Source organism: Zeus faber, assembly GCF_960531495.2.
Source record: "Zeus faber genome assembly, chromosome: 9".
Lineage (NCBI taxonomy): Eukaryota > Metazoa > Chordata > Actinopteri > Zeiformes > Zeidae > Zeus > Zeus faber.
This window is the reverse complement of record NC_137197.1, coordinates 14,682,662-14,707,497: the sequence shown is the minus strand read 5'-3', so window position 1 is coordinate 14,707,497 and position 24,836 is coordinate 14,682,662. Positions and strand designations below refer to the sequence as shown.

At 45.7% G+C, this 24,836-nt stretch overlaps 1 protein-coding gene across 1 annotated transcript in view; it reads left to right on the top strand.

Moving 5' to 3' along the window:
- The window catches only part of LOC307234755 (cGMP-inhibited 3',5'-cyclic phosphodiesterase 3A-like), a gene marked incomplete at both ends in the record, with an annotated part of 61,147 nt that extends 38,109 nt beyond the window's left edge, over positions 1-23,038 (top strand). Inside the window, 14 exons of the mRNA XM_080006619.1 lie at positions 537-779; positions 5,922-6,067; positions 6,286-6,404; positions 6,597-6,840; positions 7,487-7,563; positions 7,873-8,069; positions 8,176-8,313; positions 8,799-8,910; positions 9,200-9,307; positions 12,220-12,419; positions 14,793-14,996; positions 15,097-15,258; positions 21,448-21,727; positions 22,749-23,038. Of these exons, the coding sequence (XP_079862745.1) occupies positions 537-779; positions 5,922-6,067; positions 6,286-6,404; positions 6,597-6,840; positions 7,487-7,563; positions 7,873-8,069; positions 8,176-8,313; positions 8,799-8,910; positions 9,200-9,307; positions 12,220-12,419; positions 14,793-14,996; positions 15,097-15,258; positions 21,448-21,727; positions 22,749-23,038 (2,520 nt within the window). The remainder of the gene's footprint in view (positions 1-536; positions 780-5,921; positions 6,068-6,285; positions 6,405-6,596; positions 6,841-7,486; positions 7,564-7,872; positions 8,070-8,175; positions 8,314-8,798; positions 8,911-9,199; positions 9,308-12,219; positions 12,420-14,792; positions 14,997-15,096; positions 15,259-21,447; positions 21,728-22,748) is intronic.
- Between the last annotated feature and the right edge of the window lie 1,798 nt (positions 23,039-24,836).

The window sequence follows — 24,836 nt, the reverse complement described above, 5'->3', positions numbered from 1 at the left end:
CCTTGGTGCTTGCATTCCGCCAGAAAATCTGCAAAAACACAACGACGGAAGATTGACGATCCTCCCTAACCTGTGTTTGAATCAAGAAGACATTGTCAAACATCAATCCGGATGTTTCTTATTTTTTGAATGATGTGAACTGTGCATGCCAAAGAGCGGGTGTAACCTAGACAATGGATTATGTTTTGGTTGTGTACAAACCTGTGTCTGTGTGTTTGTGTACTTTGGATAATCAGCTGAGCAGGAGCAAACTCGCCGACACTCTTACACCGCACTAGATAAGTGAAGTCAATACCTGTGCCCGCCTCGGGAAATGACAACTCCCATCTGAAGAAACACGCACGCACACACACACACACACACACGCACGCACACACACACACACACACACACACACACACACACACACGCACGCACACACACACACACACACACACACACACACATACACACACAAAAACGATCTATCTTCTTTTTCTTCTATTTTGGGCCTCCCCTCCCTTTGACAACCGTCTCCGCTCTCCCTCTGTCCATAGTCCTCCGGAACTAGCGTGACGGTGGACATCGCGGTGATGGGCGAGGCTCACGGGCTGATCTCGGACCTGCTGGCAGACCCCTCGCTGCCCCCCAACACCAGCAGCTCCCTGAAGGCCGTCAGCAACCTCCTCAGCACCCAGATCAGCCTCCAGCCGCTCCACCGGCCACGCATCCCCGTGGAGATACACACCTGCTCCGACTCAGAGGAGTCCGAGCAGGCCGAGAGGCTGGCCATTCCAAAGGTAGGGCTTTTGGATCGTTTTTGATCCGTTCAAAATTTCGAACGTTTACCCTTGTTTTTTGGTTCCCTCACTTTTTCCTTTCTCAAATTCTTCGGATCGATTGATTTGTTGGTCCAGATCCGCCTGCCACACACAGCACCCCAGTAGCGTTTTTGGGGCCCTCTGACACAGCGACACAGGCAGAGACGTCAGGCATACAGCTACCCTGCTCTGCGCCCTATTACCTAGACCCAAGACAGGTGTGGCTTAAACCACACCACCACATACCCCCAACACCAAACTGAGGCCAGGAAGAGAAACCCTGTCAGTTTGGATGATGTGAAGCTGACCTTTCACCTCTAACCATTCGCCATACCAACCATCAGCATAGATATAAACCCCGCCCGCAGGCTGCGCTTGTATACACAGTAGACACGGAGCAGAGACAGAGCACAGCATCCAGAGCTCGGAGGAGAAGCAGAAAGATGATGTATAGTTGCCAACAATCACACATACATACAAAATTTGGTGTTTTTCTGGATATTTGAGTTGCGACCCAAAGCAGACGGTAAATATCAATTGTGTAAAATCCGCGGCAGGACGTCCCGAGGAAGACGTGCAACACCACAACTCTTATTTATTTATTTAAGACCTACTTGCCATATGTAATTAAGTGAAATGTTAAACAAAGCAGCGGCGCTTGTTACTTATTGTTCACAAATGGAAATTATTTGATTTCAAGTAAAAATATTCGGAATATTTATGTCATAAATGCTGTTAACTGACGGGACTTTCATTTTGAATATTCAATTAAAATATAATAAATCTTCGGGCCTTCATGATTTTAATGATTCATGATCCCAGCAGAAACTCTGGGTAAAACACTTAAAGCAAGGAACCTCTGCCCATGGTCTGAAATGAAAACAACATCCAAGATGTTCAATGTTTAAATAAAATATTAAAATATATAAAATATTCAATACTCAATTATTTAATTAAAGATCAATATGAGGCACGCATGACACCTTATTCCTTTAAACGTGGTAGTGAATGAAAAAATATGACTAGATCCGCCCCCCAGTAACTGAATTAAATTCCAATAAGAAAACAGTATCATGTTCAATTTCTTTGTTTATACGCTACGTTTATAACATACAGTATAATAATTATATATATATATATGTATGTATGTATGTATGTACTCTATATATCATGAAAACCGGTTCATAATTAAGCAAATTACAGTCCATTTTGTGAACAAGTCTGCGTCTTTCAATACACATCATATTTGTTTACCGGCGGCTTTTGACTGCGCCAATATGGTGGACGAGCAGGCGCATAGCGGCGACGTACAGTGGCTCGTTCTCCACATGTGGTAAAGTAGCAGCAGCATTGTGCGACGTACCGTAAAGCAATCATTGCACTTCGGAGTAAAACACAGCACGCATCTGTCTTGCCTCCTTTTCTCCTTTTCGCTGCAACTCTGCATTGAGAATTATGGAATTATTGTTTACATTCTTGGTCACTATCACCTCTTGGTCCATGCCCCAGCATTGCATTCTTGCCGGGAAAGGCGGACCCCGCCACCAATTGTGCCACCAAAACGGCATAATTGAGAAGCGCATGGATGAGTTTTTTTTTTTTTTAACAAAATAATCTCACGAATTACAACTTTAAAGAGACTCCGGAATCGGATATGAATCGGGTATTCAGCGGTTCAGGCCAGGTGATTGATAGGCCCGTCGTCGCCCCGGCATTAACTTTTCATTACATTTTGTGCAATCTAAGCTTGCGAGTGCACTGTAGTGCGGCGCTGTTCAGCACGCCGAGTCGGACGCGTGCACACTTACGCATGCATCCAGGCACAAAGGTGCGCGCACACACACGCGCACACACACACGCGCACACACACACACACACGCACACACACGCGTCGTGTACATCCCTCTGCATACATAATTCCGATTTCACTTGGTGATGCTGGCGTGGCACGGGGCCCTAATGTAGCGGACAATGACGCACCAGCTTCCAGAGGGCTATTTAATGTTTTACAAGACGAGTGCTTCAGAATGCAGGCAGGCACTTAAGGCGGTGGGGAAACTAAAATACAGCGTGTGATGCTATGCAGGATAGCCTATCAGGAGGGCGACCAGCGGCTTCCACGCTGCCTGAGTGCACTCACCTGCCCAACCGCAACCCCCCCCCCCCCCCACCCTCCCCGCCCTACAGCAACCTCCACCCCCACCTCCACCTCCAGCCAGCGGACTCATTGAGCCGCTGCTTCATTTCAGCTCACGGGTGATTGGTGCAAGACCGAGAATTAGTGATTCTCCTGACTTGGACTGTCCAGTGGCGGGGCTGGACCGCGCTCCCAAGGGGAGATGGTACTAGAGGCTCCACAGGAAAAGGCAGTGCAAGACTTGTTTTTCTATTTTCCATTCAGTTTCGTGACATCAAATCGAGAAGTTATTGTCAAAGCACGTTTTTCATCGCGCTGACACCCGTGCGGGACACGTTTTGCGGCTCCGCGAGGCCGTGTGTTCACCGTGTCACTGGTGTCTCCGCTGCTGCTCACACCACATCACCAGCACTTTATACTCACGCCCTCTCTCCACAACAGGGAGTTTTTGTCCCCGTCACTATCAGATATCTCGTAAATACATGGCATCCTTCGCCACAGGAAAGAGATATAGCGTACGGCAGAGTGTGAGGGTGTATTTCTGTGTGAGCATGTGTAGACGTCTTCTAACTGGGGGGTGGGTAGCTCTACTCCGAGTGAAATGTAGGTCTCTGCTGCCCTCTGTCTACTGCATGTCCACGCTGATGTTTAGTCGCTTTGCACGGCACTCGCAAGGCTTTGCCAGGAGAAGTGTCTGGGCATCTCTGTTCATGTCCAGTGTGCAGGTGTGACAGTGAGTGTGTGTGCGCGTGGATGTGTGTGTCTGTGCAGAACCCCCGTTAGAATGAAATGAATGCTACTACATAGAACAGTGTTTATGGGTTTACAACAATAACGGCAGCACAACATTAAGACCGGGCAAAGACAAGGAGCGGCCGTTTCTAAAAGCCATTCCTCAACTGTAGAGTTGATATTTCGTTTGTGAACGTTAAAAATGACATGATCTTCCGATTTTCCAATCCAATCTTCAATCCAGCAAAAACATTTTAAAACATTTTTTTTCAATTAATGTGGCATGAATGCTAAACAATCGTACGATCAAGCCCAGCATTTTTTTTTTGTCTATATTTTTTACTTAAATACATTGAAGTAATCTTATTATGTGCTCATTATTATTATTATTATTATTATTATTATTATTATTATTATTATTATTATTATTATTGTGATTATTATTATTATTATTATTATTATTATTATTATTATTGATAATAATAATTGTATATATACAGTGGGGCAAAAAAGTATTTAGTCAGCCACCAATTGTACAAGTTCTCCCACTTAAAAAGAAGAGAGAGGCCTGTAATTTCCATCATAGGTACACTTCGACTATGAGAGACAGAATGGGGGGAAAGAATCCAGGAAATCACATTGTAGGATTTTTAATGAATTAATTGGTAAATTCCTCGGTAAAATAAGTATTTGGTCACCTACAAACAAGCAAGATTTCTGGCTTTCACAGACCTGTAACTTTTTCTTTAAGAGGCTCCTCTGTCCTCCACTCGTTACCTGTATTAATGGCACCTGTTTGAACTCGTTAACAGTCTAAATGACACCTGTCCACAACCTCAAACAGTCACACTCCAAACTCCACTATGGCCAAGACCAAAGAGCTGTCAAAGGACAACAGAAACTAAAGTGTAGACCTGCACCAGGCTGGGAAGACTGAATCTGCAATAGGTAAGCAGCTTGTTGTGAAGAAATCAACTGTGGGAGCAATTTTTAGAAAATGGAAGACATACAAGACCACTGATAATCTCCCTCGATCTGGGGCTCCACGCAAGATCTCACCCCGTGGGGTCAAAATGATCACAAGAACGGTGAGCAAACATCCCAGAACCACACGGGGGGACTTAGTGAATGACCTGCAGAGTGCTGGGACCAAAGTAACAAAGGCTACCATCAGTAACACACTACGCCGCCAGGGACTCAAATCCTGCAGTGCCAAACGTGTCCCCCTGCTTAAGCCAGTACATGTCCAGGCCCGTCTGAACTTTGCTAGAGAGCATTTGGATGATCCAGAAGAGGATTGGGAGAATGTCAGATGAAACCCAAATAGAACTTTTTGGTAAAAACTCAACTGGTCGTGTTTGGAGGAGAAAGAAAGCTGAGTTGCATCCAAAGAACACCATACCTACTGTGAAGCATGGGGGTGGAAACATCATGCTTTGGGGCTGTTTTTCTGCAAAGGGACCAGGACGACTGATCCGTGTAAAGGAAAGAATGAATGGGGCCATGTATCGTGAGATTTTGAGTGAAAACCTCCTTCCATCAGCAAGGGCATTGAAGATGAAACGTGGCTGGGTCTTTCAGCATGACAATGATCCAAACACACCGCCCGGGCAACGAAGGAGTGGCTTCGTAAGAAGCATTTCAAGGGCCTGGAGTGGCCTAGCCAGTCTCCAGATCTCAACCCCATAGAAAATCTTTGGAGGGAGTTGAAAGTCTGTGTTGCCCAGCGACAGCCCCAAAACATCACTGCTCTAGAGGAGATCTGCATGGAGGAACGGGACAAAATACCAGCAACAGTCTGTGAAAACCTTGTGAAGACTTACAGAAAACGTTTGACCTCTGTCATTGCAAACAAAGGCTATATAACAAAGTATTGAGATGAACTTTTGTTATTGACCAAATACTTATTTTCCACCATAATTTGCAAATAAATTCTTTAAAAATCAGACAATGTGATTTTCTGGATTTTTTTTTTCTCATTTTGTCTCTCATAGTTGAGGTGTACCTATGATGAAAATAACAGGCCTCTCTCATCTTTTTAAGTGGGAGAACTTGCACAATTGGTGGCTGACTAAATACTTTTTTGCCCCACTGTATATATATATATAATTAACTGAAATTGTAGCTTTTACAGCTTTTACTGAGTTTGTGTATGGTGTGTGTGTTTGTGCGTGCGTGCGTGCGTGCGTGCGTGCGTGCGTGCGTGCGTGCGTGCGTCCATGCGTGTGTGCGTGCGTGCGTGTGTGGCGCAGCGTCTCAGGCGTAGCCTTCCCCCAGGCTTGCTCAGGAGGATCTCGTCCACATGGACCACCACCACTTCGGCCACGGGTCTGCCCGCCATCGAAGCCGGGCCGGTGCGCCGGGACCGTTCAGCCAGCATCAAACACACCACCGACAGGTTATTTGCACGTGTGCACATATGCACACACACACACAGAGACACACACACACACACTCACACACTCACTCCGTTATTGGGTTCTCCTCATCAACACTATAGTACCTCCAGAGTACTGGAACATGGAATAAAAGTGAAACTATTTACAACAAACAATTAAAAGGACTCGTGGAGTTTTCGATTTTATTTAAATGTTTGTGTATTTCGTTTTAAACCAGTGAGTCGTGGAACAGCTCGATGATGCTGACCATCTCGAAAAGCCGCTCCATGTCTGCGTCATACGCTGCTGCCTCCGTTGTGTCCAACCACTTCTACAGCAAACCACTGGGAAGAACAGGTGTGTGTGTGTGTGTGTGTGTGTGCATACAGTATGGTTGCAACCTGGTGTAATCATGGAAAAAAAAAATGGAAAAAAATTATGTATTATTAGTGACCTTAGATAAAAAAGGTTTTTCAAGGTTAAATTAAAAAAAAAAAGAAATCTCATTCTACGCAGTCATACCAGCAACAGCGTCTCCCTGTATCTCAGGTTTCCCCCCGTCCAATATATCACCTCTGGGCTCCCCGTGCCCGTCCCCGCCCACCCAAGGCACCCCGGTTTCCAGCCCCACCATCAAGACCTGTTTGATGGAGCTGCCGGAGCCGGCCCGGCCCCTGGCGGTGCGAGCCCCGGGCCCCGTGGCCCCCAGGAGCCACCACAGAGCCTTAATCCACAGTCAGAGCGCCCCAAGCTCCACCACCCCGCATTGGAGGCCTCCACCGCTCTGCAGCAGGTAGAGGATGCAAACTCACACAGTCAAACACACATAGTGTACAGGGACACACAAGCAGGTACTGTACACATATTATATCAGGGATCAATCCATGTTTTTGTTTGTTTGTGATTAATTCAAAGTAAGGGAAACATGTCACCTCAAGTGATTAGTCTTAACTTAAAGGACATGTTCGCTATTTTTCCAACCCAGGCCTGATTAAAAATGTCAGTTCCCATCATTTATAACTATTTATAGCATAACCTCATTGCACACTTCACGCTCTGCTGCAGTCCAATGGGGCAACTGTTTAAGACTTTAAAAAAAACAGTTTTTCAGAAACAAAAAGCCGACGATATTTTCAGAAAGGTTTTTCCTGGGTTTTATTGACTCTTCCACATTCTTCCGGCTGGAGCTGCACCCTGGATGTGTACCGCGACGGCTCCAATAAGTGGCTTTAAATAATATGCAACGTCACCGTACACTCCCTGCGGCTTGAAGAATAGACGGACCCGTCCTTTAAAGACCTGGGGAGGCTGCGTGAGGGTGGGGTACGGAAAGGTCCTCCTCTTCCTCTCCTCCTCTCTCCCGCCCTCCCATCTTCTCTCAAATGTCAAAATTCACGAGATGCCCTTTCCTTTTTTTTTTTTTTTTTTTTGGCGGCTAGCTGCGGCAGACCGTTCAACACTCGGCTGAACAACGGCGCAGAAACCACGGACAAAGAGGACAGAATCCCCCACACAGGTGAGAACGTCCAAGATGGAGGGATTCATGAAATGGATGGGATGCGCTGCTAAGAAGCGTGTCAGGTTCTTGTTGGGCTTCCCTCTAAAGCTGTGCCACACCGACCCTGGGGATCGGCGATGGGCGGGACATTAAAATAATTAACATAGGAATCAACATCGAGAAACAATATCCGTATTTGAACCGTAACTAAAACTGAGCTGCGGCTGATTCTGACTCGTCCGGGGGGGGGGGGGGGGGCGACGGCGCCATCTCCAGGACGAAAACCTCCCTCGTTTCTCCGTTGTAATTGCTGTTGTTGTCCCCAAGACGAGCGGGCGGTGGCGTCGTCGGACTACGACAGCACGTACGACAGCACGTACGAGACCAACCACAGCGACAGCAGCGACTTTGCACAGAACGAGGAGGAGGGCGACGGAGGGAAGAAGCCGCCGGAGGCGAGGGAGGAGTGCAGGCAGTACCAGGCCGAGGGCGTCGTGCTCCACCCTCTGCTGCCGTCCCCCGAGGTGGGAAGACCGAAGCGAAAATAAACGCGTGGACAGTAAGCGATGCCCTGGGTCAACGATACCATTTCTCTACCTTGACCTTTGACCCCCCCATCCCTCCACCCAGGACAAGTCCTTCCTGGCCCCGGAGCCTCTGGTACTGCCCGAGCTGGACCCCCTGATGAGTCAGCTCCCCAGCTGGAACTTCCCCATCTTCAGCCTGGTGGAGAAGACTCACGGCAAGACTGGCTGCATCCTCAGCCAGGTAAACAAACGGTTGCCACGGAGACGCTGTCGACCTTGAAACATTTGTTTTGTCTGGAGTATTCCGAAGTGAAAATACCAGTGACAAAGCACCCGTACCAAAATCAAAATGGCCGGAAAAGGCAACGATATGAAATTAATAAAGTTTATAAAAAAAGAGTCAAATCTCAGTTTACAATGGTACAATCGAAATGCGGTCGAGGATGTTCTCTCTCATTTTCGATTCAACTAAACTGAACAAATAGATTGTGATGAGCTAAAAATAAAGATTAGAAATAAAACGGTAATCTGGTCATACCGTTTTAACATGGAGAGCTAAGGTTTGGAACAGAGGAGCCGATCACCAATTTTACCAATACGGGTTAAATAAATATCCCGTCACTGAGTGACCCTCAGATATTTTTGTGAACATCCCTGATATTTAGGATACAGCACTGAAGTTTAACATTTGAACTTTTTTTTTTCCTTTCTATTCTGGTTCGCAAGATTTCCTACAGGCTATTCGAGGACACGGGTCTCTTTGAGACCTTCAAGATTCCTGTTCAGGAGTTCATGAACTACTTCCACGCCTTGGAGAATGGATACAGGGACATACCATGTGAGTACCAGCTCCTCACAAGCCCTAACACTAAATCATATAGACATTTAGACAAATTTAGACATATACACATAACCCCGGATAATATATTTGGATCTATTTATATAATCCTATATACAGCAAAACAAGACATAGTAAAGATAAAAACATAAAGCATTCACGATGCATCTCCCTCTGTGTTTCCGAGCCAATACAATTATTTTACACGTCCCCCACTTTGTGACGTCCCACCGCCCTCCGGTGGTTGTAACTGGCACCGCACCCTGCCTCACTCTCGCTCCTTTTCCAGACCACAACCGCATCCATGCCACCGACGTGCTGCACGCCGTGTGGTACCTCACCACGCAGCCGGTGCCCGGCCTGCCCACGCTGTTGAACGAGCTCACCAGCCGCTCAGGTGAGGACACGTACCAATGCCCCCTTTAGCCTGCGACGAGAGCGACAGGCTCCTAAAGAAACACCAGGAGGACAGCGAGACAAATAAGAAAGATTTCCCCTGCTCCGGTCGGCTGTGCTTACCTGTATTAGGGCCACCACCATCAGGCGCGAGCAGGGCAGGGGGGCGGAGGCTGCCCGAGCACCTGCCCCCTTTGCCCCCTGGTGCCCTTTGTTTTATCAGCCGCCTTGTTTGTCTTTAAGCGTGAATGGGCATGGAGGAAGCGGATTGTCCGGGCAAGATATAGGTATTGATGAGGAACGTGTCCGCAGGGCACCGGCCATGTGCGCACAGTGCAGCACAGAACCTGGGTTTGAAGAAAGAACGGAAGACTTGAAGAGGGGAATTCAAACGTCCATATCAACGTCCCATTCAGCGTGTCTCATTTCACAATTACTGTTGATGTCCAATTCGATATTAATAACGGTAAATAGGTAAGTCATATGTAGGGCAACTTTTTATTTGTAAAGGCGAATATTCCGCGACGTTGTTCTGTAGTTATGGACTATTTTTCTGAGCAGACGCTCATAAACTAGGCATTCTAGTCATGAAATCATTTCAAATCAATATTCCATGTCAATTTATTATTTTAACTCGTAAAATAACCCCGTCTGTCCGCCTGTTGGGGTTGTTTTGCGATCATGACTGGCTGGCTGCACATTACATCCAATATTTGATCATATTAGATTTTTTATTGGAACTGGGCTCAAAGGTAAATAAGTTGTGTATTTCAGTATAATGACGTTATTAACGTTGGATGTCACCATATACACTATAAACAAATCAGGAAATGAATTGTGTGTATTATTTTTGTCATTATTTTGCACTTTGCAAACACTGTATAGAGTAAAGGGAGTTTTTAACCCTCATTCATGGAACACGGTAAATGTCCAGCCGAGCAAACTGCTGCTGTCGTTCTGGGGGGAAAAAAAAAAAAAACAAGCTCGCCCAACGCAGTTCACCCGACGGCCACCGGGGGAGAGGCTCCGACTGACGCAAACGACTACGGACGGGGTGCAAAGCGGGCTGAGGGCCTTCCCCTTCGGGAATTCTAATGCAGTGAGATGTGACCACTCCATTGCGAGTGCGATCACATCACATACACCATCTCAGCCTTTCCTGTTTGTCAACATGAGGCGGGCAGAGTGGAGATGTCATTTTGAAAGTGTGGGCGGAGGCGGAGATCAACGGCACGGTGCACGTCTGTGACACGAACGCACAGGCCGTCTTTCCAAACGGCATAGTTGGGCGCGAGGGGGAATTTGTGTGGCTCTTGTTTTTTTCATAAAAACTTTTAGCAACTGGGTCTGTGCATCACTCACATCCCATAAGTGTCCTACTCATCGGAATTAGCAAAAATGGCCACGGTACAGAGTGGACACGGATGGCGGGTGGAGGAGAGGAGACACGCCCTTGTAGTGTCGGGGACTTGTGACGGGAAGTTCAGTTCTTCTTCGAGATTCGGCTCTTCATGCGAATTGGATTCTCCCGGGCCGCGGGGCCGGCGACTCACTGGTCCTTTTTTTATGTTGATGCGTGAAGTCGGCCGGGTGTGGCGCGATGCTTCACACGCCGCCTTCCGGGCCCTGCCGTTTGCAGGTTCAAGTCCTGGGTCTCCCGATCCGCGCCCGTTCCTTTAATCAAATGATGAGGAGGAGGCGACCGAGCTTCTTAGGGCTCAGTGGCTCAAAGAGATAAGCCGCCCTTGCAGGGCTTGAGGTTTGGACGCCGGGCGAGCCTTTTTTGAAAGGCGGCACCCCGGGGGGCGCGGTTTAAAGAGCGCCCGGAGACCGGTGTGGAGCGTGAAGGTGGTGTGATGGTGTTGCAATTGCAGACCCAGAGCATGTCTGCGGATATCTCCTGAAATGAAGGTATGAAAAATGTACGGTTACTGTAACAGGAATAGCATCGGCCTGTATGTTATATTACATTCATTTATTATATTTATATATATTATAATATTGCTACAGCAAAACCACCATCACATAAAATGTCTCCACACAACCAAATCTTATTTTAATGACGTAGTGATGACATGATCAGGTCTTGTAGGTAATATTTATTGGCCATGGGTCATGTATCCCACTGCCCGCCCGGTAGGAAACCTGTTTCCACCACAGGGATCTCCTTCCAAGGCCCCGATAAACTCGTATGTACGGGTTGTCGAGGGTCGGGGGAATTCGGACACCACCAAAATGGTTCTGCTTCTGGAAAGACACCTCCTGTCCGCCTCGCCTACCGTTGTCTGATTTACGACAACGGACGTGACTTGGAGCTGTGACGGCGGCACTGAAAGGCAGCACCTGAACCCACCGCAGCACAGCCCGGCTGGTTGCTCCGTCGACAGATGTATGGCGAAATAGCTGCCGTACGACAATGTCATTTTAGTCCTTTAAAGATTTTCATTCCTTACATCTATCTTGCACTTAGCATGTGGTTGAATTTAGAAACAGGTTCTCAGGCACTTCAATGTGAGGTCGCTCCAATGGTCAATTTATGCTGATTGTTTCTCGCCGAATGTAAGTCGCTTTGGATAAAAGCATCTGGTAAATGAATAAATGTAAATGCAATGTAAGTGTAAAGTGACGTGCTTCACCTATTTGCCACGCATTAAATTGTTTCTCTTTATTGAATATAGTGAGTCTTTCGTATCTATAATTGGTGGGGCTTGAATACATATGCTAATTGAAATACATATCTAAATGTGAGCGTCAATCAGCCTGGCTACCGTTTCGTTTAGTGGGATTCAAAGAATATTTTGCAATTCCACTCAGGAAAAAGCAGCAACATCTGATAATAATACTACTAATAATAATAATAATAATAATAATAGAACAATAACCGGCACGGTTCTCTCTTCTCTTGGCCCATAGACCCTGGGAATGGCATCAGTCCCCGTGCCATCGGCTTCCTGATGTCCAAGATGAGCCCGGCGCTGGAGGAAAGCTACGGCTGCCTGGCCGGCCTCATCCCGGCGCTGGAGCTCATGGCGCTCTACGTCGCCGCCGCCATGCACGACTACGACCACCCGGGGAGAACCAACGCCTTTTTGGTGGCCACCAGCGCTCCACAGGTACGTCAGAGGAGTGGATGGGTCCGAGTTCACGCTGGAGAGAGGTTGTACACAGATTGATCAACATTCATGACCGTGTGATTGGTCGTGTGTGTGTATTTGTATTTGTGTGTGTGTGTGTGTGTGTGTGTGTGTGTGTGTGTGTGTGTGTGTGTGTGTGTGTGTGTGTGTGTGTGTGTGTGTGTGTGTGTGTGTGTGTGTGTGTGGTTGGTTGTGTTTCTGTTTGTGTTTTTGTGCAATTTTAAACCGAAGTCAAGTTGTTCAAACTTATTTTATAGCATTTGTTATAAAACGACAAGTTGGTCAATGGCAGCAATCAGCAGTCCGTCATTTCTGAATAGCGGCCACTGATCTGCTAATAATGACTGTTGCCATGGGCAACCGCTTCTCCCCCCCCGGTAAATAGGTCAAATGAGGATCATAATGATTATTACATACAGGTATATCGCAGGGCAGTTATTGTTCTCTAGGGACGACGGCGGCGGCGCAGGAGGTAGAGGCAGGTCGTACAGTAATCAGAGGGTTCATGGTTCGATCCCCGGCAGCACGTCCAAGTGTCCTTGAGCAGGACGCTGAACCCCTGACTGCTCTCGATGAGCGTGTGTGTGCGTGTGTGTGTGTGTGCGTGTGTGTGTGTGTGTGTGTGTGTTGTGTGTCACGTATTGTAAAGCGCTCTGAGTGGTCGCAGGATTTGAAAAGCGCTGTATAAATTGCAGTCCATTTAGGGGGTGGACAACCTCCAAATGTGGAAATTGGAGTCCGCAGACAGAGGGAGACGTTGCCCCCTATAGGAACACGGCTCCTGCTTTTCTCCGCGGGCCCCCCACTGGGCCACCTGTTTAATCCTTTCACCATAGAATAGGTGGAGATTAAGATTAAGCTTTGAATAAAAGACTTTCACTGCCGTCTTACCGATGAGGTTCACATTCAGGGTTTATGTCGCACATCAATGACAGGGTACAGTAAAAAAAAAAAAAAAAAAGAGAGAGACTAGTTGAAATTTAATTATTATTTTGGATTGTTGAAATTACTGAAATACGTCCCTTGTGTTATGGCTAAGAACTCTGTTGAAGCAGCGTGTGAAGGTGTGGCCCTGCTTAACTCACTGCAATGCTAACCAGGCAACATAGGGCAGGATTTATATTTACATTTGTATATCCTTGTAAATGACATCACAGATACTGATGTTTGGTCAATTGTAATTTTAAGAAAACACGGTACGGTAGCACCGTGTGAAGTATTATAGGCTCTGTTCTGTTAAGTGCCTTTACTTGCAATACTTTAGGTACATTTAAAAGCAAGAACAGTTTTTAATTTTACTTAAGAATGATTGTCAACGTGACACTTTCACTTTTACTGGAGTACTTTTTGTGTCAGGGTATTTTTACCTTTACTTGAGTAAAAGGTCTGAGTACTTCTTCCACTACTGCCCCAGTAGGGGATTCAGGTATAGATGTCCTAATTAAATCAGTCTTATAGTAGGCGCCAACATAATAAACCCAATTAGCAGGGTAGTAAAAGGGTAATTTGATTATATTCACATGATGTAGTCTGTCTTAAATTATATGCTCCAATATCAAATTTTTCAAACATAGAGGGGAAGCCGGGAATTCTGGGGTCACAGTAGATCACTGGGTCAGACCCGCTTTGACTCTTAAGGATCCGATCATTTTGACTCTTAGGGATCTGATCATTTTGACTCTAAGATAATTTTGACTCTTAGGTGTCTAATCATTTGACTCTTGGGGATCAGATCACTCTGACTCTTAGGGATCCGATCATTTAGACTCTTAGGGATGTGATCATTTTGACTCTCAGATAATTTTGACTCTTAGGGATCGAATCATTTTGACTCTTAGGGTCAGATAATTTTGACTCTTAAGAATCAGATCATTTTGACTCTTAGGGATCAGATCATTTTGACTGTTGGGAGTCAGATAATTTTGATTCTTAGGGATCTGATCATTTTGACTCAAAGATCATTTTGACTCAAAGATCATTTTGACTCTTAGGGATCCGATCCTTTTGACCCTTAGGGATCAGATCATTTTGACTGTTAGGAGTCAGATAATTTTGACTCTTAGGGATCTGATCATTTTGACTCAAAGATAATTTTGACTCTTAGGGGTCAGATCATTTTCCCTCTTAGTAATCAGATCCTTTTGACCTTTAGGGATCAGATCATTTGACTATTAGGGAACTGATCATTTTTGACTCTTCAGGATTAGTTAATTTTTACTCTTAGAAGGTAGATTATTCCCAAACCAAACTAACTAACCGATTGCGTTCGGTGTTAGACATCCAACCCTGACATCAGTCAGGAAGAAGCGGAAAACACACGCAGATTCAGTTGGGTTACGTTCCCCCCTACAGGCCGTTCTATATAACGACCGCTCTGTCCTGGAGAACCACCACGCAGCGTCTGCCTGGAACCTCTTCATGTCCCGACCCGAGTACAACTTCCTGGCAAACCTGGAGCACGTGGAGTTCAAACGCTTCCGCTTCCTGGTGATCGAAGCCATCCTGGCCACCGACCTCAAGAAACACTTTGACTTCTTGGCAGAGTTTAATGCAAAGGTAATCGTGTGCAGGCTATTCATTATTATTCGCTATTATTATTTTTTTTTTTCACTTTTATGGACAGATGTTGATCCAGATGTTCCCTCTACCTTTCCAGGTGGGGGATGAGGGCATGTCCTGTATCGATTGGACCAATGAGAACGACCGTCTCTTGGTGTGCCAGATGTGCATCAAGCTGGCAGACATCAACGGCCCGCTAAAGTGCAAGGAGCTGCACCTGCAGTGGACCGAGGGCATCGTCAACGAGTTCTACGAACAAGTAGGTTTTTAAAAGTTTTCCCGATAAACCCAAATGTAATTTAGTAGATGTTATTTTCGAAAAAAAAACGGCTTAAGCTTAAGGTTTGTCACAAAAACCTACATCCTCCATCCACCGGAGTTTTCCCCGGTTTAGATAGTGATCTTTGGTTGTCTTGTTAAAGCCTTCAAGTCGATAGTAACCTCACCCATCAGGGTTTTCTAATTACAACTAAATCAAACTGCAACCTCATATTATGAACCTTTTTCAATCTGGACATCCAAAAGTACCTGAAATATGATTGAAATGGACTAGAACAAAATGTCAGTGTCCACTAGCGGGGAATTGGATCCACTAAATATGCTCAGCTGTTCTCAAGTACATGTACAGTAGCTGTTTGCTGAGTACTAAGCATTTATTCCACCTGCCTTTATTAAGGACATTCCTCTTGTCTTTTTCTACATTTGAGCTAAATAAAAAAATAATTAAAAAAATTTTTTTTTACTTTTGCAATGGTGGAACTGAAATAATCTTCTTACCCATTAATGAGGCACTATCAAATCAAATTACATATAATAATAATAATAATAACAATAATAATAATAATAATAATAATAATAGTAGCTGCAGGCAGCAATACACAGGCTCCAGTTCAGTCATTTTAGGTATGTATTACAGTTTTCCGGGTTTTGTGAAATGCAGCACAAGCTACCAATCAACGTGCACTAATGTCTGCATGTTGCTCTTCTGGCATGAGTTAAAATATCCCTGAAGAACGCTATTTTAGGAATTATGATCTTCCCTGGACGACGCAGTGCGGACACAAAATAAAAAGTTGGTTCCTCCAATGGTTCTTACAACTTCCCACGTCGCGAAAACGTCTTCTTTGAATGATTATAGTTTCCGGGGTTTTGGTAAAACGCAGCATAAGTTCAAGTTTACAGTGTGTGTCAATAACATCCGTAGTCCAGTGATTTCAAATATCGGTTGACTTTGGCAAAATAGATTATTGCTATTACCGAAACGACGATCAGACAGATTCAATGTTGTTGTAGCCAGCTACAGAACTGCTCAGTGAGTCATACTCATGCAGACCGATTTGGTTCCTTGCGTGTAAATCAACAATTGCATACCACGATCCCTGCTTGATAATTGCACATGTATTACCCGAAATAGTAAATAAACATGTATCATTATTATTTAACTGTGATATCTCAATTGCTCCATCAATTGGCATAGCTTTATTATAACGCAGTCATAGTGATCGACAGCAATGCAGCCAGTCAACAGCTCTGCATATGTTATTTGGAATGTTATATTACACGTATTACACATTTGTCTTGTTGGCAATTCTGTTATTGTAATATAATCTCTTCCTGTTCCATTATCATTTATTCTACCTATATCCTGATAAAGAATATTTCCCTTTTTTAAAAACGTAACTTTTAATTTGGCATTAGAATTATTATGGAAGAATTTGTCAATATTAACACTTTCTGATCAAATTTGGTTGCCTTTTCACTCATTTCTGCTCCGTATGTGGATCGATTTGAATGAAAGTTGAACCACGAGATGTTTGTTACACCTAACAAGTTCAAATGAGACGTCAACCTGCGGGCTGGACCCCAAATAATAATAATAATAATAATAATAATAATAATAATAATAATGACGATAATGATAGTTATATTCATAATATGATGCATTATTATTATTATTATTATTATTAAGAAGAAGAAGAAGAAGAAGAAGAAGAAGAAGAAGAAGAAGAAGAAGAAGAAGAAGAAGAAGAAGAGATAGTGTATTTATTCCAACAAAAAGCCTGTTTTCCTGTACCAGTTAGTAGTGATTCTCACTGACAGCTCACAGCTTTCAGCTGCTTGTCAGTGCAGCAGCTTTGCGCCATAAGCTGTTTCTGAAGGATCGATTAGGTGTTGACATTTAAACTCTAACACACAATAATACCACAATAGCACATTCATTCAACGTTTCTCCCATTACAGCTATTTCACCCTTTTGTTTTTGCCGTCCTTGTGTGTTTCCTAGCAACAAAAGGCAGAAATCCTTCGATACACTTACTGGAATCAAACGCAAATATCAAGCCATACATCGATTGAAATCTCAAAATAACATTCCCTCCATTGCACTTATATGTGAATAATTACACTTTTCTTCGCACATAAACAGAGCAGTCCATCCTTCACGAGTTTAACAAGAGTTAAACAGATGCCTGGCAACAAATTGTGCCCTTTAAGTTACGGGGCCTCTGATTGGCCGGGTTAATAGGGTGCCGAGTGACTCAACAAGAAGAAACATGATTAGCCAGGGAGGCATGACGGCATCCCAGGCAACATGGTTTCAATAAGGAGAGTCCTCAGGAGGGACCCCGGCCCGCCGCTTACTCAACAAACAACACATGTGGTATTTTTATGTGTATACTTGGCGTGTTTGGCACTCACTGCAACAAAGGTAACGAATGTAGAGAGAGAGAGAGAGAGAGAGAGAGAGCGAGAGAGAGCCCCCCACCATTTTTCTTATACTTCATACCCTGCAATTTTCTCTCAAACCCTCTGTTTAAATGTCATTATTGCTTTGGCAGTTATGCATGTCCTTTTGAGTGGGAGCCAGGTCGTAAAAGAGAGAGAGACAGAGAGCGAGAGAGAGAGACAGAGAGAGAAAGGGGGAGAGAGAGCGAGACAGAGGGACAGAGAGAGCGAGATAACAAAAAACTTCCATATCTGCTGGGCGAAACACAGCAATGTGCAAACACAGCAGCAGCATTTGTGGGCTGTTGTGACCGGAACAGGGCGTGTCCAATGGCATACAAGCTCCATGAAGACTGTCCATCACCTGGTTGTTCCTGCACTGACCATTTGCACCGTGCTGATCCCTGTACAGACACATACTTACCGTGCGTACAGACAGCGAATATCTTTAAATACATTTATTTTTGTGCAGCGTTTACATAATTCTCGCTCATTTGTATTTATATCTTTTAACTGCAGGTCTACATTTTTCTATCATATTTTAAGTTATTTTTGTACTCATCTGGATATATATATATATATATATATATATATATATATTTCTAACTGCCAAATCACAGTTATTTCATGTATGTACATTTATTTATATTTTTCTGTTTGTTGTTTTATTTCACACTTCTCACGCTTTGGCAGTGTAAACAGCTGTTCCCCATGCCACTAAAGCCCCTTTGAATTGAAATGAAATGCGAGAGAGAGAGAGAGAGAGAGAGAGAGAGAGAGAGAGAGAGAGAGAGAGAGAGAGAGAGAGAGAGAGAGAGAGAGAGAGAGAGAGGGAGAGGGGGAGAGGGGGAGAGGGGGAGAGGGGGAGAGGGGGAGAGGGGGAGAGTGTTGGAGTCGGGAGATGGAGGAGAGAGAGAAGCACACTTTCCTCTTCAGAAGGAACACAACTGACCTAAATGTGTCACCCCCTTCAGCTCTCATTCACAGCTTCAAAGCGACGAGGTGGAGGGGAGGCACCCGATCAGCACACACACACACACACACACACACACACACACAAGAAACACACACATGTAGGCACGTACACATTTACTTTTTGAAATTTTCAGCTCTACAGTATCAGAAATGTAGAGTTAAAGATTTATCAACCCACCGTTGCTCACAGTCCACTCCTGTCCAATCCAGTTAAAGAAACAGACAGCACACACACACACGAACACACAAACACACACACGCACGCACGCACACACGCACACACGCACACACGCACACAGGTGGAGGCCACTGACGCCATCTAGGTTTTGGGTTTCTATAGCAACACAAGCCCTCTTATCGTTGAATTGTATAGCTAATTATATCCTTGAGCTCAGAAAAAACAAACAAAAAAGAAAACCGCAGTGTAAACGGCAGTGTTGCATCTGGTGTAAAGCGCCGTACAGTAGCGCTTTACACCAGGAGCGACGCTCGACACCGAGCGATACCCCGACGCCGGTTATCGAGTTAGCGGGCGGCTTTCGTTCAAGGCCAGGAAGGCGTCTTGTCGGTCAAGTAACTGTGACATCCGTCCTGTGATGTGGATCTGTGCGGAAATGGACTTCGTGCAGAGCTTGGTACACAGCGCTTTCCAACGTGGGTGGGAAGTAAATTGGTTTCCAGAAAGGATTGAAACGCAGCGAGCGGGCCGGCGCGGTCGGCGCTGTCTGTTGATGGTCGCTGATAACAGCAACAGGTGCAGATGTCAGTGTTTATCTCGCTGGTCCTGTGTGGGAATATGCATGATTTGGGTGATGATGTTGTATTTCGGCTCCTTCACTCAGAAAGCGTCTGGTTTTTTGAAAGTCAGACGGGAACCGAAAAATATAAAAGGCGGGATTTCTTTTAACTTTTTTTTTTTTTTTAAAGAGCTCCCTCTGGTTCATCTTCTCCCAATTGGACTTTTTCACTCGTGATGTCATTAGATGCGCTCATACGCCAATCAGATCCAATCTTCAAATTAGGAAGCAGTTTATCCGAGCTCGCTTTACGTGAAGCTCTCCCACCCGTTGGAAATAAATTTTGACTTTACCATCGCTGGGATGTGATTAAACCATTAAACGGATACCATGTCCCAAAAGATCCCCAGGCCCTTGAAAAAAAAAAAAAAAAAAAGACCCCAAACACTGCATCGCTGAGAGAAATCACTCTTCTTGCGTGTTTGTTCTTTTTGATCGGAGAGTCAAACTAGCGGCGGTTGAAGAGGATGTTATTCTGTTTGTAGTCCTCTTGACCCACTTTTAAGGGACTTTTCCCAGAGGCGGCGTTCGAGCTTCGCAGCTATGCAGCCTGCACTTCCACTGATTGGGAGGCGAAATCCAACCCACGTCCATCAAATTCCAACTTCATCTATATTTATATACGTACGCCTAAATATATCGATTCAACCATTTAAAACCTATCATTGGTTGGTCTCCCAACCAATGCACTCAGCACAAGAAAGTGTGAATGTGAATGTTAATAATTATCGTAATGTTGACATAATATTCACTCGCTCACTTATAGGTAGGTCAAATATCCAGATAAGACCCATCCCTTCACCTTCATTGGTCTGAATCCTGCCAAATCAAAGCAGATCATCACAGCAACTGACTGGTACAATGCCATATATACAGTATATATATATATATATATATATATATATATATATATATATATATATATGGCCTTGATGCCAGTCAGTTCACAGTTACCTCGATGGATGCTGAGATTTTACGGTCTCAAAACAGGGGGTCCGGTCTTCCGGTTCACTTTAGGAGGAAATGCCCCTCGCTTCCAGACCTGTCAACATCTGCTCAATCCACATCCCATGAACTACGACACTTATATCCCCGAAATGGTTTCATTTCAGTTTGCACAAGCATGGACGAACACGTCCGCTATTTGTCTCCAATTGGGCAATGATTATAATTAGATATTATGATGTTTTATTTGCTGCATATGATGATTTTTTTTTTCTGTTCCTGAGCTTTATGATATACAGTTCTATATAAATTGAAGAACAATGTAATTAGAGATGCACAACAGACTTTTTTTCTGTTTCCGATCCCGATACATTTGCCGATTATGATACTGGAGCTCCGGGGGCGGGGCAGCTCGGGTGACCCAAGGATTTTCAGCAGAATTCAATTATGGAAGAGCTCGTTGTGAAATAGAATACAAAATCCCCTGTATGGGATTATTTTGGTTTTAAACCGGTGGCAACCTGCAAGCCGAAGGACGTATCCGTGTAGTTCCTCATCGGCACTGCAGGAATAGAACTACAACCCCCAGTGGCTCTATGGCGGCGCATATTCTATATGCGGAATCATGACGTGTTATTTTGAGGAGCAACGCAGCTGAATGGCTGCTTCAATCGGTGACGTTTTGCCGAACTCCAACCGCCAGTTCCTATTCGCACAGGCTTTCAATTACGCTTTACAGGTTAATAATTTACCGAGTTGAATTCTCGAGGAGGCAGACCATGGAATTCGGATCGGCGACATCAGTCCGAAATCCGACGAGTGAATGACGTCCGTATCGGCCCCCGATGCCGATATTGGATAGGATTGGTGCCATTATGGCCATTGGTGCCACAGATCGGTGGCATCTCTTAATGTAAGCTCGTGTCGCGATATTTGTTCTTTTTTTTTTTTTTCCACGCCTGTGACATTTTGGCCTCGTTTGTCCCACCGCCGACGCACCACTGCAGGGCGACGAAGAGGCCAGCCTGGGCCTCCCCGTCAGCCCCTTCATGGACCGCTCGGCGCCGCAGCTGGCCAAGTTGCAGGAGTCCTTCATCACCCACATCGTCGGGCCGCTCTGCTCGTCCTACGACTCCGCCGCGCTGATGCCCGGCTGCTGGGTGGACCCCTCCGGGACGGACGCGCGGGACGGCGGCGGAGGCGACGGCTCCCCGGGGCAGGACGCGCAGGAGGACGAGGGGGACGACACCGCCGAGGAGGACTCGTCGACAAGCTCCGAGGCCTCCCGTACGTACGCCGCACACAGTCATTCCGTTCCAGAAGGCCTCTTAAACAGGGATCTTAAATTGACCTGTGTTAATGGCTCGTAGCACAGTGGCATTTCCCATCTACGAGTCTGTAGCTTGGTTTGTGAAATGAAGATGGCTTTGGCCTCTCAATAAGAAATGACTCTTTTTTTTTAGATGTGACCCTAGAAACGCCTATAGCCAGGGCTGGGCCATATATCAATGTTATATTGCTTTTAGTATAAGAATCGGCAAAATCTCTCATAATCGAATAATGAGATCTCGTTATATTATATGAGATGTCTGGGATTTTGATTAAAGGTTGTCTGAAATTCATAGACTGTTCTAGATCTGTTTTCCAACCGTTTCCCAACACAGAGCTGCTGTCTGACTGTATTCAAAAGAAGTGGGCGAATGGGGACCGTGCAATCAACTTTTTGTCATAGCCATGTCAGTAATTTGAAAGTAATTTAATTTGTCAAGGTCGGCAGGAAAACGTATTTAAGCAAATACCAGCCACGTGACGCGTGATAGCACAACCGCACTTCAGGTGACACACCGCCAGCGGACACCTGCCTCAACAACTGTACTGACGATTTGGTGGCCATGCAGGCAACATGGGGCTTATTCATGACCTACAATTTATTCATACACCTGCAACTTATTCATTGTCACACTCATTAAGGTTGTTTTACTTAAAGCCGCCCATAGCCAGATAACCTGCTCTGCGCTGTGCAGAGCTTCAGGCTCCTGCTAATTTTTCCCCTTTTTCGAGATGTCAAGTCCCGAAGGTTCCACCGTCGTTCTACAAAACACTATTCTGTACGAGCTCTGGTGCCGAATAAAACGCCGGTGTAGGGAGCACAGGAGCTTTGTTTATTCTATGTAAAAAAAAAAAGAAAAGCAAAAAAAACCTCGTACCGTGCGTCCGAGCACCTGGGGGAGGGAGCATGGGTTTCGACCCGGCGCTCTAACTTGTCCCGGCGTTTTTTTTTTTGGTTGTTTTTTTGTTGCTTCGACAGAGCTGCGAGAAACGGTGAAGAAGAGCAGACGGAAAGTGTTCTGCCAGATCACGCAGCACCTCCTGGAGAACCATGAGATGTGGAAACGGGTCATTGCCCAGGAGGGCCAGGAGCAGGACCAGAGGGAGGAGCCCGTCGCCCTGGGCGGAGCGGGCGACCCCATTGCGGCCATTCACGAGGAGGAGGAGGAGGAGGAGGAGGAGGAGGAGGAGCCGGTGAACGGCCTGGACAAGACGCAGGAGCTGCCGCCCGTCATGGAGGAGGAGACGTTCCCACAATCACAAAGTTAAGGGAGGGAGCGGAGAACTGAAGCCAGGCGGACACTTTCCAAAACGTTGTTCTCCTTCTCCTCCCGATAACAGAGAATAATGTCTGAAGAAAAAAAAAATGTTTTGTTTTTTTTTGTTTTGTTTTGTTTTGGTTTTTTTTTCTTTGTCTGTTTATTTGAAAAGTCAATCTCTTGATACGGTAGCCAGCACATCACCTCGACACAACACTGTAGAATAATGTTTTTTGGGTAACATGTGCCTAACTTAAAAACAGGGTTGAATTTACAGGGAAGCGCGCCCAGATTGAGACGAGAGGCAAACAGGGTTGAAGGGAGCGGGAGCGAGGACGACGGGCAAAGAAGGAGCGTCGACCGGTGCGTCCGGCGTCGTCACGGGTCCTGTGGCCATCACTTCGCCGCGGACCCACTCTGCTCTGCACCCGCCTACTTGTCGCTCTCTCACCAACACGAAGACACACACACACACACACGCACGTTCACACGCACACACACACACACACACACACTGTGGAGTCGCCCGCCTACCTGTCGCTCTCTCACCACACGAACACACACACTGTGGAGTCACCCGGCTGGACCTGGCTTTTCAATAAGCCCCTTAAAGACAATGGCATGAAAGCCTGGGAACAAGCTGTGCCCCCCCCCCCCACCACCACACCCCAACCGACCCACCCCCCCCCTGCGCGGCGCCGCCGCCCCGAAGGATTTGGAACGGACAAACAATTAAAAAAAGAAGAAAAGGAAAAAAAAACGGTCTTAATACAAAGTGCAAACACATACACACACACAAACACAGAGCTCCAGTAGAAACACGCATTCCACGCTCGGAACAGAATAAGGAAGTTTAACAAAGAACCCTGTGGCTTCAAAAAAAAAAAAAAAAAGAGCTTTATTCTGACTCAAGGAAAGAACACACGAAACACTTTTTTTTTTTTTTCTTTTTCTTTTTTTCGCGCCCCGCCGCGTTTGTTCTTGGCCCCTTCGCTTTTTCTCCCCGCGCCGCTCCTTTGTGTCGGGCGTAGAAGTCGGTCGGGCTCCTACGCCGCCCCCCAGCACACAGCTCAGGAAGACAGAACTCCAACACACTCGTTACCCAGCGCCTTCGCTTTCCCTCCTCCTCACTCCGTGGCGTTCTCTCTTCTCCCATTGACCTGTCTGATTATTGCGTTGATGCAGAATTGTTAATAACGCAAAATATTATTATCACTCTTATTATCATTCTAATTATTATTAATAATACGCTGACGCCTGGCCGTGGTTCGTCGACAAGGCTTAAAAAACCTCGACAGCTTTTTTCATCTTGCGCGATGTTAAACAAACGTTGAAAAAAAAACCAAAAAACAAACAATTCGGTAATACGGTTCAGCTAAGCGATTTTGACCCATGCCGCCACGTCTAATATGATGTTCTCTTTGAAACAAGTGCAAAACCCACGATGCTACAATATGATCCATTGGCTGCGCTCCAGAAATACAACACAGTCTGATGGTCCCCCCCCCCCCCCCCCCCCCCCCCAAAAAAAAATGGAAACGGGACTTTACTCCGTATCCTTTTGACTCAGGGCCTCAACCAATAGAACTTTCCTGGAGCCATGGCGAGGGCGGAGTTCCTGCAGAGTGTTATTTTGACACATCCTGTATATGAAGCTGTTTCCGGGATGTGCAGCGTCGGTTAGGTTGACACTATGGGAGTTTCGGGGGGGAGTAAGAGCAGAGTAGGACCGACGAATCACCGCATTTTGCGACACTTTTCCTTCTGTACTTTCCAGCACGGGCTCCTTTGAGTCCCCTCCGCCCCCC